The 13208-nt window shown below is 40.4% G+C and overlaps 2 protein-coding genes across 2 annotated transcripts; both read left to right on the forward strand.

Annotated features, from left to right (window-relative positions):
* Window positions 1-3084: 3084 nt before the first annotated feature.
* LOC105920638 (transcription factor Spi-C) lies at window positions 3085-5552 on the forward strand. Its single transcript, XM_012856262.3, has 6 exons — window positions 3085-3177; window positions 3348-3381; window positions 3966-4182; window positions 4275-4393; window positions 4520-4673; window positions 4804-5552. The coding sequence occupies exons 2-6, from the start codon at window positions 3361-3363 to the stop codon at window positions 5112-5114; spliced, it is 822 nt and encodes a 273-aa protein (XP_012711716.2). The 5' UTR covers window positions 3085-3177; window positions 3348-3360; the 3' UTR covers window positions 5115-5552.
* A 4111-nt stretch (window positions 5553-9663) lies between these two features.
* LOC118561921 (adenosine receptor A1-like) lies at window positions 9664-12881 on the forward strand. Its single transcript, XM_036134154.1, has 3 exons — window positions 9664-10076; window positions 10173-10636; window positions 12718-12881. Exons 1-3 carry the CDS (start codon window positions 9739-9741, stop codon window positions 12879-12881), a joined length of 966 nt encoding a protein of 321 aa, XP_035990047.1. The 5' UTR covers window positions 9664-9738.
* The last annotated feature ends 327 nt before the right edge of the window (window positions 12882-13208 follow it).

Here is a 13208-nt window from a genome sequence, read left to right on the forward strand (position 1 = left end):
TGGGAACAACTAATTTAGATCGATTCTAAATTAAGACAAGTCAATGCAGGTAAGATATTAACTGCTTATAAGCTTTTAGCAAAAACGTTGAAAGGCTACCCCTAACTGTCCCTTTAATTGAGATTAGAAAAAAATGAGGCACTAAACTGCTGTTAAAAAAATTAAACCAGTTTAGCAACTAATCTATTTCAAAATGTTTTTTTAAACAACAAAAAAAGCCCAGCAATAGTTTGACCTCTAGTAGTCTTCGAAATAACAGGTTATTTTAGTCTGTTGGGTTAACAAGTTTGCTGTTACAGTGGAAGAAAAAAAAAAAAAAAACATAGCTGGGGGAATCCCTCAACACCGGCAACCCACAGGGGGAAAAAATGTGTTGCACTGCCGTTTTTTTGTTGTTGTGGAATCTACGTCTAACACACACACACAGACAGGCGTGACGGTAAAAAAAAAAAGGAACGGCTCCTGTAGGAAGACACAATGAAGCATACATGCAGCGTAAGCTGTGCGTGACATCATGTTCGGCTTACCTGGGCTGTGATGCAATGCTGGTGTCTGTTTGCTTCCCTGCTGTGGTATCCTGTGGTATATCTAATATTGTCTGTGAGATATGGGTATGTTTGCAGAACTGAGTATAGGGGTTAATAAGGAGTCATGTGTGAGGGCCTCTGTCGTCCACACACATATTGGGTTTATGCCGTTTGTAAGACGGCAGATCCACCAAATAGATTTTTATCCAAATTGTTGCACATGTGTATATAGAGTATATAGTAAATAGGTGGGATTGTTAAATTGCTACCAGCTTAAAGTTCCTTTGTGACAAGCATGGTTAGCTTTTTTTTTTTTCTTTCTTTTGCTGGGAATTATTTATTACTGAATAAACAGGTATATCTCTTTCCCGTGTTCATAACACACCAATATATCATCATAAAAAAAAGGAAAAAAAGTGTGGCCATGTTGTGAACTCCTGCTGCTTACCTTATAAACATTTCCTTTTATCAGCACAATGGAGCTTCTGTGCATTAGGGCACTGAAGCAAATTAGTCTTTTTTGCTTTGAATTTATACATTTAAACCATTCTAATATATATTCTACATGGGCACAGACATGCTTACTTTACTTTACCACATATTTTATTGAGTATTTGTGTATGATTCCAACAGCACATTCAAGGCGAAAGAAAGAAATCATCCAAAGCCACATAATTTTCCTCCATGGGGCCTCCTCTGTGACAAATCCAGTGATAAGAAACCACAGATACCCCATAGGCTTTGATTTTCAGGAAATGACGCTACAAAAATGAAAAATAGAGGTCAAGGTAACATTTTTCATTCATTAAATACAGGTGCATCTCATTAAATTAGAATTCCAGCAGAACTTAATCTGTTTTGTTAAGTGAAAGCACAGCTTTGTTCTACAAACAGGGAGATATTTAGCTATGTCCTAATATTCTTAGAAATCAAATTTTGAGTTTTCACAGACTGTAAACAATAATCATCAGAACGCTGCAGCTCGTTTACTTACAGGCACAAAAAGAGCATATAACACAGGAGCTTATAACTCCTGTGTTGGCTTCACTGCACCGGCTTCCAGTCAGCTATAGGATTCGTTTTATCTTTTGTCGGTCCATGTTCCAGCTCGATCAACAAGATCAGGAAATGAATTGATCACGGCGGAAAACTAGAGGGGACCGAGCATTTGCTGTGGCTGTGCCGAGACAGGAAATATCTTCCTTAGAATATTAGAACATCCCAGTGGCTTTGCATTTTTAAGTCTTTGTTAAAAGCCCACCTGTTTGCACTGGATTTTAACTCAAGTTGAGCAAATTCTTTTCTCATTCTTTTAGTGTTGTTAGTGTTTGTTAGTATTTGAACTTCATGATTTCTAACTATTCATAGTCCGTGTTGTGTATTTGTTTATATATATATATATATATATATATATATATATACTGCAACAAAAAAGTTTTTGATTGTAATTATCGAGATGCATTGCTATACAAGTTACCTTCACTTGTGTGTAGTTATACTGTAAATGCAATAAATAAGATGAATAAGATAAGAAGTAATGAACTCGTTTGATATAATATGGTTATATTACTATGTTTGTTGGGTAATGTTGACTTCAACTTTGTGTTTGTGGATGGAAAAATAAAGATGAGGTTTGCACATGTCCAGTGATGCACCAAGACTCTTCAGTGATTAGAACCTTCCAGCTGGACCTGCCACTCTGGGAGTGGGGACAGAAAGTTTGTGTGGTGAGATGTTAAAGTTTCAAGCAAATAATTTGTAAAAACATCACAATCTGAAGAATTCTCTTTTGCCCTAAGTCTGTATTGCAAATGTATTGCATAATCGCCTGAATGTGCAAGGGAGCTTGATTGAAAGAGAAACATGAAATGAAAATTTGGGAGCCAGTGTTTGAAATTAATATTTGCAATTCTATTTTAAAATAAAAAGGCCATTAAAATATAGAAGTGCCAAAGACTACAGGTAGGATTCCGAATTGAAAATGTTTCAAATCTATATTTGTTCACACACACCAATCTTAGTTGGTCAAATTACAATTCCAGTGTTTAATTAATAAACACACCTTGTTGACATTTCATTGTTTGTTGTGCAGACTTTTCTATGGTTAGTGGTTTCTAAAGCTCGGCTGAATAAACTAGATATTTCTTTAGTTAGGTGAAACTATGATTAACTTAAGCTAGGAAAGCCTAAATAAAATAATTTAAGTGTACCTGACATTTACATGTAGTTAAAGCTTAGCAATTAAACATGCAATCATGTGTTAAGCAAATAGCACAAGTAGTTATTAAGCAAACATAGATTAAAACAGTTTTTGTGTTTGCTTTTGTGTACAGTTTTTTTTTTTTCAAGCCAATCGGTTTCCCAGACTTTTATATATAACTTGTCAAAATGTACAATGACCTGAAGTTTGAGGGAGAATTTCTCACATTAGATCAGCAGATATCCAGAAATACCCCGCTCTGCAAACCGCGCCCACCTCAGCACTCGCTGGCCAATGGAACGAGGAAGGAGGGTGTGTGCGTGCACGCTATAAGAAAGATGAGGCCCAGGTGGTGGAGCATCGTACAGGTGAGCACTCTGATTCTGATGTCGCCGCTCTTCACTGCCTGAGGATACTGCTTCACAGCACCAGACACAGGACTTAGCTAAGGTACGGAAACACTTAATGATTTGTTCTTTATTTATTTTATTTTATGTCACATGATTGTCTCTTACGGCTTAGAGAAGTGTGCGTGACAGCATCTTTCACTTCCTTTTTGGTGTTATTTTGCCGTGATTCTGCTGTCTAATAAGAGTTGTGTTTCCCTCTCTTTTTTCCAGACTGCCTTTAAGCATGTTGACGGAGTTAGAGACGGTGAGTTCAATGCCACCTTTTGCTGGCGTTGGGTTTATTTATTTATTTTACTGCTGCCAGAGTCATGTAAAGTTATGTAAGGGCTATGTCTACTGGCCACACATCAGTGCTGCCTGAGTGTTATCTATGCTGATGAAAACATAAACTCTTGCATAAATTTGCCAGTCAAACTAAAATACACATGACCCCAGTGTTGGTAACTGGCTCTTGTCCAGGATCCAAACTTTAGCTTTGCACAGGTAGGTATAAAGTTAGACTCCACACAACTTGGAGATAGATTTTCAACTTGAATTCAATTGAAACGTAACTCAAATTTGAAATCAAATTGTTTTAAATTTATAGTAATATTAAAAAAAAGTTGTTTTGGAAAATATGGAAAAAAGATATTACGTCATAGAAAAGATGCTTTCATTTGAAATCAATGAGAGTAAAAACGGGTTTTATACAAAGAAGATGTGGAGGCTGTTCAACACCTCAGGCTAAAAACTGACAAGAGATCAACACGACGTGTTAAGCAAAAATGTTAACGAAAACCTTACAGCGTCTGGAATCTGAAAGCCTCCGTCCTGCTCTGTGAACGTCAGATGGCTTACGTGACCGAGGTGAAGCTGGGAGGATGCCGCGGTTCCTGCTGCGGGGTGGCGCCTTCGTCCTGCGCTGAGGTAGACCTGGAGGTCATCGAGGAATACCTGCAGGAGCATTCGCTGGAAGTCCAGCCCGCACACACGCCGGCAACATCTATGATCGCCAGCATGGGTCACCAAACGCACGCTCACTCCCACCAGGATGCCAGGATCATAGGTTGGCTGAACGCCGGCGGCAGAGGTGGAACATTAAAGTGTGTTTTTTTTAGATCTACCACTTGACTGAATGTTGTGCTTCGTTCTCCTCAGAGAACAGCTGGTCGGGTCAGTATGCATATGAGTGGCGCTTTGGCTTTCACTCTCCAAAGGAAGACTACAAAGAGCCAACCCCGCAACCGGCCGGGCTGAGTCCACAAGACAACCATTGGGTGAGTGCCAGGAGTTTGATATCTAAGGACACTTGATGGATCTGTGAGAAAAGCCAAATGTATTCAGTTTAAGTTAATTTTTAGTTGGGCTTATCTTTTTTATTTTTTTTATTTTTGTCTGTCCAGGAACACACCACCTACTCCTACCAGGCTCCTATTTATGTTGATTCAGATTCACAGTCAAGCAGTTCCCAGTATCAGGATTACCAAGATTCCCCATCACCTCCCTCCGACAGTGGGGAGAGGAAGGACGGACACTTGCCTCTGGCTCCACTATCAGGTAGAACAATAATTTAGCACCTCAGAACAAAAGCTTGTGACAGAGTTGTCCGGCTACACACACACACAAGATGCGGTCAGGTTAACCCAATTTTTTTTGTTTTGTTTTTCCCCCACTTCCTCTTCCACAGGAAAGAGGAAGGAGCGGCTGTTCCAGTTCCTGTTTGAGATGCTCCAGACGCCGTCGATGAGGAGCTGCATCTGGTGGGTCCAGTCCTCCTCTGGAACCTTTCAGTTCTCCTCTCAGAATAAGGAGAGCCTAGCGCAGTTGTGGGGTCGCCGGAAAGGGAACCGCAAGACTATGACCTACCAGAAGATGGCACGGGCGCTACGAAACTACTCGCGGACCGGCGAGATTCACAAGGTGAAGAGGAAGCTCACGTACCGCTTTGACGAGAAGACGCTGAGAGGCTTACAAGGAGACTCCGTTTTAGAGCACTGAGCGGGACAAAAGACCGGACTTCAGAAAGTCACCTGACATATGTTGTGCAGATCCTAACTTTAAGGTATTTTTTTTAAATGACAAATGAATACTAAGTATTTCAAAGGCCAGAGCACAAACTACTGTCGGGTGGAGCTTTTTGTAGATACAGCAGTGGAGTTTGGAAGAGGGCTGAACAAGAGATGATGAAAGTGATACGTGCAAATTTCAGGCTGTATATTGAGAGGTCAGCTAGCAACCACCAAGTAAATCTAATAGATTGTGAGATATTGTCTACTTTATAAGTAGAATTTAAATCTGCCTTTTAATAAAAGTAGTTTTCTCTCCTTTTTTTTGTGATTCTGTGTTGCGGATATTCAACTGCACATGAAAATTTTGTTTGTGTAAAAATGATCTGCTTGTGTCAATGTATCTTGTTTAAGATAAAATAAATTTCAAAATGACAAAAACGTAAGTTTCTTCAGGCTATCTGTCTTTTTTTTTTTTTTTTTTGGCTTTGCAAGCAAACAAAGACCCCGTTTGAAGAGCACCTAATGGAGATAAACATAAATGTGCTTGGAGCAAGCCCACACACACAGACTTATTGTACAAGGACACACACAGGCAGGTGACCGAAGCCAAAATTGTATGCAAAGCGAGCATGCATTAAAAACTGCCACAGCAAACAGACCTGCTAATCAGTAACATCCAAAAAGTCCCCCCTAACAAAACAAAGGCAAACACACACTCAGCCAGGCACACATATACCCACCCATACACACACACACACACACACACACACACATCCTTGTTTAATTTACATAGTGAGGACCGTGCCTTGTCTTCCATAGACTTCCATTTATCTTTTAGCCTTCCCATGGCCTAACCTTGACCCCAACCCTATTTTTTTTCAGATTTACAATCAACCCTAGTCTAAACCTAATTGACACCATAGTGCTAAACCTGAACCCTAGCCCAGAAGAAAAGTGAGGACCAGCAAAATGTCCTCACTTTACATCAAAGTCCTCACTTTACTAGTAAAATTAGCAAAAAGTGTTCTCGCTCAGCTGCAAGTACGAGAACCGACACACACACACACAAACTGAACAAAGTTTACAGGCTGAGGATCACTGTTATAAAGTTGCCGATTACTGTTATAAAGTTGCCGAAAGCACAGTAACTTACCCTAAAAGTCATTCTCAGGCTGTCATGTTTATTTTAAAATAACCTCTGTGACCTTTGTGCTCATATTGCATGCCGGAATTTGCAAGACAAAGTAGTTCTTTGATCTCACATGCTCATTGAGATACAATTTTCAGATAGTCGTACTTTGCCCATATTTTATTAGGCGCCGTCTCACTATATGTCTAAAGAGAAATTAAAAATGCTCATCCACCATTGGCACCCCTGCTAAAGATGTGTAAAAAAAAACGTAATATTTTTATTGCCGTAGCATAATGTGACACTGAAATACAAAAATTCAACTTTTAATATACCGTAGATACGCTAAAGTCGGACTTTCCCGTCGGAAAGTCGGAATTTTTTTTAAGGCTGATTCTTAGATCCAATAAGGCAGCTCCTCGCATCAACAGCATTGAGCTGGAATGACAACATGTTTATTTTACAAGACACGATTGTAAGAGAAAATCAGTGATACGTGTAGCGGCTGCAACTCTGGAAAGTTTAGCTTCAAAAGGCGTCCGTAAGAGATACTACGGATAAAACAACAGCTTTCCTGGCCGTCGCCACATTGGAGATATATATATATATATATATATATATATATATATATATATATATATATATATATATATATATATATATATATATTATTTTGGAATAGCTCAATTAGAAGGATGTGGGTTCAATTCCAGCTTCCACCTGTCACAAGTCAATGTGCCCCTGGGCAAGGCACTTACCCCAAGTTGTCTACCAATCTGTGTATCGGTGTATAAATGTGTGCAGCAATTTTTATTGGCAAGGCTAAATAAAAGACCCAACATGCACCACCAGCAAAGGTGAATTGTTCAAACATATCAGCAGACATTTTTTTCCCAACGATTGTTACGGCGGAAGTATGAAGTTCAACAAATCGAGCTAATAACAATATATTTCTCTGCATTTCATACCATTCAGACAGCGTTGAAATGTTCACTAATTAAGGTTGTGTGGTAATGTATTTACAAAACATTTATTAAGATAAAAATCATCAGAAAGACAAGCAAACATTTTTTCCCCCCATTTATTAATTACTGCCTCTGGGTTTCCTAAGAGCTGACTTTGGGTACTTCCGACTTAAAATTTGAATAATAAATAAATAAAACACATGGCTGCACTGTTGTGTATGTGGTTGTGTGTATGTGTGAGGGTTCTTACCTGAGCAGGTGATCGTTGGGGAGGGGGCGTGGCTGGTCAGCGCTGCTGGCACACCTGCCTCCTGTGCACTCATTACCTGCAGGGCATTTAAGGAGCTGGCTGACGACTCATCCTTGACTGATGATTAACCTGAGTGGTAAAGTCAAGCCGTGGTTCTTTTTGAACTACGGCTCCTTCAGACCATTCGTGCCCCCAGTGAGGAACAGTTCGTGGAATTGCTGCCCCTTCGTGTCAAGGCTCCTCCTGGACCACCAGTCCCCTGCGCCTGTCTTCTCCATCCCTCCGGCCTTCCTCTGCCTGCCTGCTCTCCGCTCCTCTGCCGCTCTGTGCCTGGGTCTCCTACCAACCATCTCGCTTGTGCAGAGACCCCCTGGAACAACTAACACCTAGACGTCATACCAGCATCCACATCCACTTCCTCCTCCTGACATCTGAAATAAGTCAGTTCACCCTGATCGCTTCAGATACAATTCCTTTCTGCTTTCGGACATTGCTGAACAAGGAAGCCCTACCCAGTTCCTTTAATATCTAAGGGAACAATAAAACTCTTTTGCACCATTTATAGAGCCTCAGAGTGTGATCCTGCATGTGGATCTAAAGATTTCCTCCCAACATGACATACACATTATCCTTCAACTCATTGTGTGAAGTCAATGATACGGGACATTTGTTTATCTATATTCTTGCATTTTCACACAACAAGCTGAAGTAAATCCATCTGTGGCCATATTTTCGATCATTTTATTGAACGACAACACATTTTCCTTGGTTATCATTTAAAGTCTGCTGGTATTTTTGAACGCCGCTATTGCTACAAGTTCTAAGAGGGTCCCCCCCGGGCATTTAGAGGCAAAACATGCCCATAGCATTCCTCCACACTTCACAGTGGGAACGACGTGCTTTTCCACATGTTTATCGTTTCGAGTGTCTGTTTTTGTGCCGAAAAATCTCTATTTTAGTCCCATGTGACCAAAGCAGATTAATTCCAGTCAACGTCCCAGTAGCGGGACTTAGAAACACTCCACATGTCAATTCTTGTGATGGTAAGACAGAACACATTTAGAGGGCATCTAATGGTTCCTCTGTTGGTTGTGTGAGCTTTGATTTTTCTTTTTTTTTCTTTTCCATCGTTCTGACTGCGTAGGGGTAAAAACAGGTCAAATATGTTTGACATCAAACTTAAACCCAAGGGGACGGCATATTATTGTCAAGTAAAAGTTCTTAGACGCTCACATTAACTCCAAAAGTAAGAGCTAGCTTTTGTGATTTGCTCGCTAGACAAGTGTGCTCTAATAAAGAGAAAAAAAATCTGAATATGGAATCTTTTCACCCACTAAATATTTGTGAATTATCCAACAAAAATGTACCATTCATTTTAAATTTTTTGAACATCTTTACATGGGGAGCCAATAAACTCAGAGGACTCTGTAATTGATTGTGTTTGCTACTTACTTTGCACCCAACAATTCTATATTTAAAATAAGATATTAAGATACTAAATATGATGCATTGTTTTAAATCAAATTACCAGTAACCGCTAAGAAATTGTAAAGTATGTTATTTTACTTCCATAACTTGGTTGATAAATCATGTAACATTTTGAAAATTGACATTTTCCAAAAAAAAAAATTGTGGATACAATGAAATTGTCCTGTTTTCTGTTTTTGTTGTTCCTAAACATAAGGTTGGGATCCCACTGTGGTTCCAACGCCAGGTTGCGATTTCTTCAATTGATTTCCACTCAAACTAAAACAAAAAATGAATGCCAACTGGACAGTTCTTCCATCAGTGTTACAAGATTTGAAGTGGTGGCAACAAATAAAAAAAAAAAATCTACAACCACGATTGGTTCTGTCATTATGTTCTTGTTTAATTGGTTTATCCACAGTGTGTACTTATTTCAAGTAGCGATAGTTGGGAACATAAATTTCTACGTGTTATTTTGTGGTTCAAAAGCTGAAAAGTTTTGGAAACCACCGATCTAGAAGTCCTCTCTTCTCACGCTCCTGGGACATATTTATCAAAGTGAGAGGAGGATTTTTGACTTGCTGATGAAATACAGATGGTGTCTCCATGGAGTGTCAGTCAGCTTTCAAGTGCGCTGCACGCACGACCCGATATAAAAGGCCTCTGCCTGTTGCCTTTCGAGGCATTCGTAACCACAATCTGAACATCAAGGAAGGATTATGCTGGATTGTTCTTGCCGTTGAATGCATTATACCTGCGCATAAGATACGTTCAAGGAAACTATTGCTGTGTTTCTGCAGCGATGGCTGATTGGGGTTTGGTGACTTACACAGTGCTGGAGGTGCTCATTGCTGTGGCGTGTTGCCTTGGGAACGTGTTGGTGGTGTGCGCGGTAGCTGTCGGCATCCAGGACTGCCTTCGGGAGCCGACGTTCTGCTTCTTGGTCTCTCTGGCCGCTGCTGACTTTCTGGTGGGGGCAGCCGCTGTGCCTCTAGCCGTGCTGTTGGACGGCTGGGTGAGCCTGACCTCGCACCAGTGCTTGTTCCTCAGCTGCATCGTGCTGGTGCTGACGGAGGCCTCCGTCCTGTCGCTGCTGGCTATTGCCATTGACCGATACCTGCGACTGCACATGCCTTTCAGGTAAAGGCAAACCTAATTTCACGGTTTGGTTCAAATTGCAGGAATAATTTTCTCTTTGTCATACCTTCAAACCCTCCCTCCCCTTTCTCTTTTCAGATACAAAGCGATTGTCACTCAGAGGCGCACACTGTTGGCCCTGTCAGTCTGCTGGATACTTTCCTTTCTATTGGGGTTCACCCCTCTGCTTGGATGGCACAACCTCTCCGTCGCAGGCTCTCATTCCACCAACACGTCTTCTACGTTGCCCAACTCTTCCCAGTGCACTTTCCTCTCAGTTATCTCCCTGCCCTTCATGGTCTATTTCAACTTCCTTGGATGCGTCATGGCTCCTCTGCTGGTCATGACGTTTCTGTACATCGTCATCTTCTGGAGCCTGCACAAGCGTCTGAAAAACAGCTGCCCTCAGGCGCGGGCCTCGCTGCTCAGGGAGAAGAGGCTGGCCTGCTCCCTGGCTCTTGTTCTGATGTTATTTGCAGGCTGCTGGATTCCCCTGCACCTGATGAACTGCCTGCTGCTCTTCCAGGGACCTCAGGCTGTGACCCAGGGACCACTTTATACAGGTAGGTCATAGTTCTTTTCCTAATCCTTACGCAGACGTTGTCACTTCTCCGCATTTAAAACAAGACGTTTGCTTACGGAGAGAAATTTACGTACATTCGTCTAATCTCACACTTATCTCAGGCGATGAATGCTCTGAGTTTTTTCTTTCTTTTTTTAGAGCTGTTAATTACACAACCAAAAACTTCAATGAATTTCACGAACTGTATCCACAAGTCGAAATGGTTTTTATCTGATCCTGGCTGAACATTACTCAAGTAGGCCCAAATATATACATTTAATCTTGTAAAATGTTGCATTGAACATCTTAGAATGTCTTTGAACTTGAGAACAGGGCTATAAGCTCCAGCTGCTGGCAACCAGCTTCACCCTCTGCAGTGAGGCCAGTTTTGGATTGTTTTAAGCTTAGAATGTGCCAAACGCCTTCTGGAGAAAGGTTTCATGGTCGGAAGAGACAAAGCTCGAGTTGTGTGGCCAAAGGGACAGTATGTATGTTGGGAAGAGTCAAGCTGAAGTCATCCAAGCTAGGAATAATGTTCCTGCTGCCAACAGGCACAGCGGTAATTGCAGCATGCTGTAGGATTATTTTTGATGATGCGTTGACCAAAATGGGTGCAATATAGTAGAAAGAGGAATACCTTCGACTTCCTCAACATCACCTGAAAAGCGGAAAGATGACTGAAACTTAAGCCATAAATTAAATAGACAATGTCAACCACTAAGTCATATAAACTGGCTTTATTAAATATTAGATCCCCGTCAGGAAAAAAATGACTTTATTACTGATCATAATATTGATGTTGTGTTTTTAACAGAAACATGGTTACATGAATTTAATAAGGCACCCATTCTGATGGAGTCAATGCATCCAAACTAGTTTTCTTTATAAGAGCACATAGAGCTTTAGACACAATTAAGTATTTCAGAAAGATAATGATCTCCAAAAAGACATCAGAACTGGATTTAGAGTGGAAACTAACGCCGGTACTGCCATTACCCTTTTACTTTTCTCTCACGTAGAAAGTACTCCTGGATCAGTGCTTCTGTGCTCTTCTCTGTGTACGTTTCGTCTTCTCAAACCCCAAGTCAGTTGGGGCAGATGGTCGCTCACACTGAGCCTGGTTCTGCAGGTTTCTTCCTATTAAAGTTTTTTTTTTTTCTCTCACCATTGCTACATGCATGCTCGGTATGAGGGATTGCTGCAAAATCAACAAGAGAAAGCATGCATCCAGGAGTGAATGCTGCAAGCCAGTGACTCAATGCAATCTGCTGGGTTTCCTTAGAAAGCATGTTAACCAATCTGTCTGATTGGATAGAAATAAAACAATCGTGGGGTATGTTACAAAGCAGGTCCATGACAGGAAACCAACACATGTAAAGGATTCTTACAGCTCTGCTAAAAATAGTGGTCAAATATTCAGTCAAGTACAGTCAAGGTGTAGCTTCTCATGGGTGGTTAAAACAAATAAGGGTTGGGGGGGGGGGGGGGGGGGGTATAGTAAACCCTGTAAGTATAGCTTTGACCCTTTTCATTAAAACTCATTGAAGTTGTTTCCTGAATAATTCCAACCTAGAAACTGAACTGTTCAAAATAAATTAAGAGCTCAGTAGCAATACATGAGCGCAAGTAACGGATATTTAATTATCCATCATTACTAAGATTTTATTTTTAAGAGAATAAATAAGTTCATGTAAACTGCTTTAAAAATGAAATTGTCCTCAGCTGTGTTCATTCTGAATGAGGCATAGACACACACTGATTAAATCAATGTTTTTTTTAACAACACAATCTTGAGTTTTTGAAGCCGTTGCTTCTAGCTACATTGTTTTAACTGTGTATTTTTCACCGGTGAATGTTTTATGGGTGCCTGTTTTGCCAGATGTCAAAGGCAAATCTACACCTCAAACAGTGATGGACAACAAAGTTATTGTAAATGATGTTTTAATGTAAATAACACCATGTATGGACCACACTCACCAGAAATGTAGCTCCAAGACATTCTTCAAGCTATGCTTTTTTTATGTGTCAAGTGCTTGCAGATAACCAGTGTGTTATGTCAGTAACAAATGCGTTATTCTCCAGGTATTCTCCTGTCTCATGCCAACTCAGCCGTCAACCCAGTGGTCTACGCTTGTCGCATCCCCAAGATCCAGAAAGCCTATGGTCAAATATGGAAGCGTCTCGCCTTGAAGCTCAATTGTTTTACCAGAAATAAGCCAATTCAGCAATCTGTAGCAACCCACTAATTAAAAGGAATGTAAATGTTCATATGTGGAAGAAGGAAAGATTTGTTTAAGGCTTGTTTGTGCTATTTTGTCAAAAGTTTTACTGTATTATTATACAGCATAAATGATTTCTGCTATTATTACATTTAAACTTGTGCAATGTATAAAGTTTACAAAGCTCCCCTGAACAAACAACTCGTTTGCAATGTAAGTTTTTAGTTAGCGCGATTTATCAATGCTCCACTAGAGGGCACTATACATCAACAATCTCAATAGCTGCTGCTCAGATAGGATCTGTGTGTGTGAAAAATAACTTTAGGATGCCATAACTTCTGTGATTTTTTGGTC

This window comes from Fundulus heteroclitus, unplaced genomic scaffold (genome assembly GCF_011125445.2).
Source record: "Fundulus heteroclitus isolate FHET01 unplaced genomic scaffold, MU-UCD_Fhet_4.1 scaffold_751, whole genome shotgun sequence".
NCBI lineage: Eukaryota > Metazoa > Chordata > Actinopteri > Cyprinodontiformes > Fundulidae > Fundulus > Fundulus heteroclitus.

Coding starts and splice junctions, on each gene's coding strand:
- LOC118561921 (XM_036134154.1), top strand. CDS start 9,739: ATGGCTGATTGGGGTTTGGTGACTTACACAGTGCTGGAGGTGCTCATT. Junction 10,077..10,172: donor CGACTGCACATGCCTTTCAG/GTAAAGGCAAAC, acceptor TTCTCTTTTCAG/ATACAAAGCGATTGTCACTC. Junction 10,637..12,717: donor CCAGGGACCACTTTATACAG/GTAGGTCATAGT, acceptor GTTATTCTCCAG/GTATTCTCCTGTCTCATGCC.
- LOC105920638 (XM_012856262.3), top strand. CDS start 3,361: ATGTTGACGGAGTTAGAGACG. Junction 4,394..4,519: donor GTCCACAAGACAACCATTGG/GTGAGTGCCAGG, acceptor TTGTCTGTCCAG/GAACACACCACCTACTCCTA. Junction 4,674..4,803: donor GCCTCTGGCTCCACTATCAG/GTAGAACAATAA, acceptor CCTCTTCCACAG/GAAAGAGGAAGGAGCGGCTG.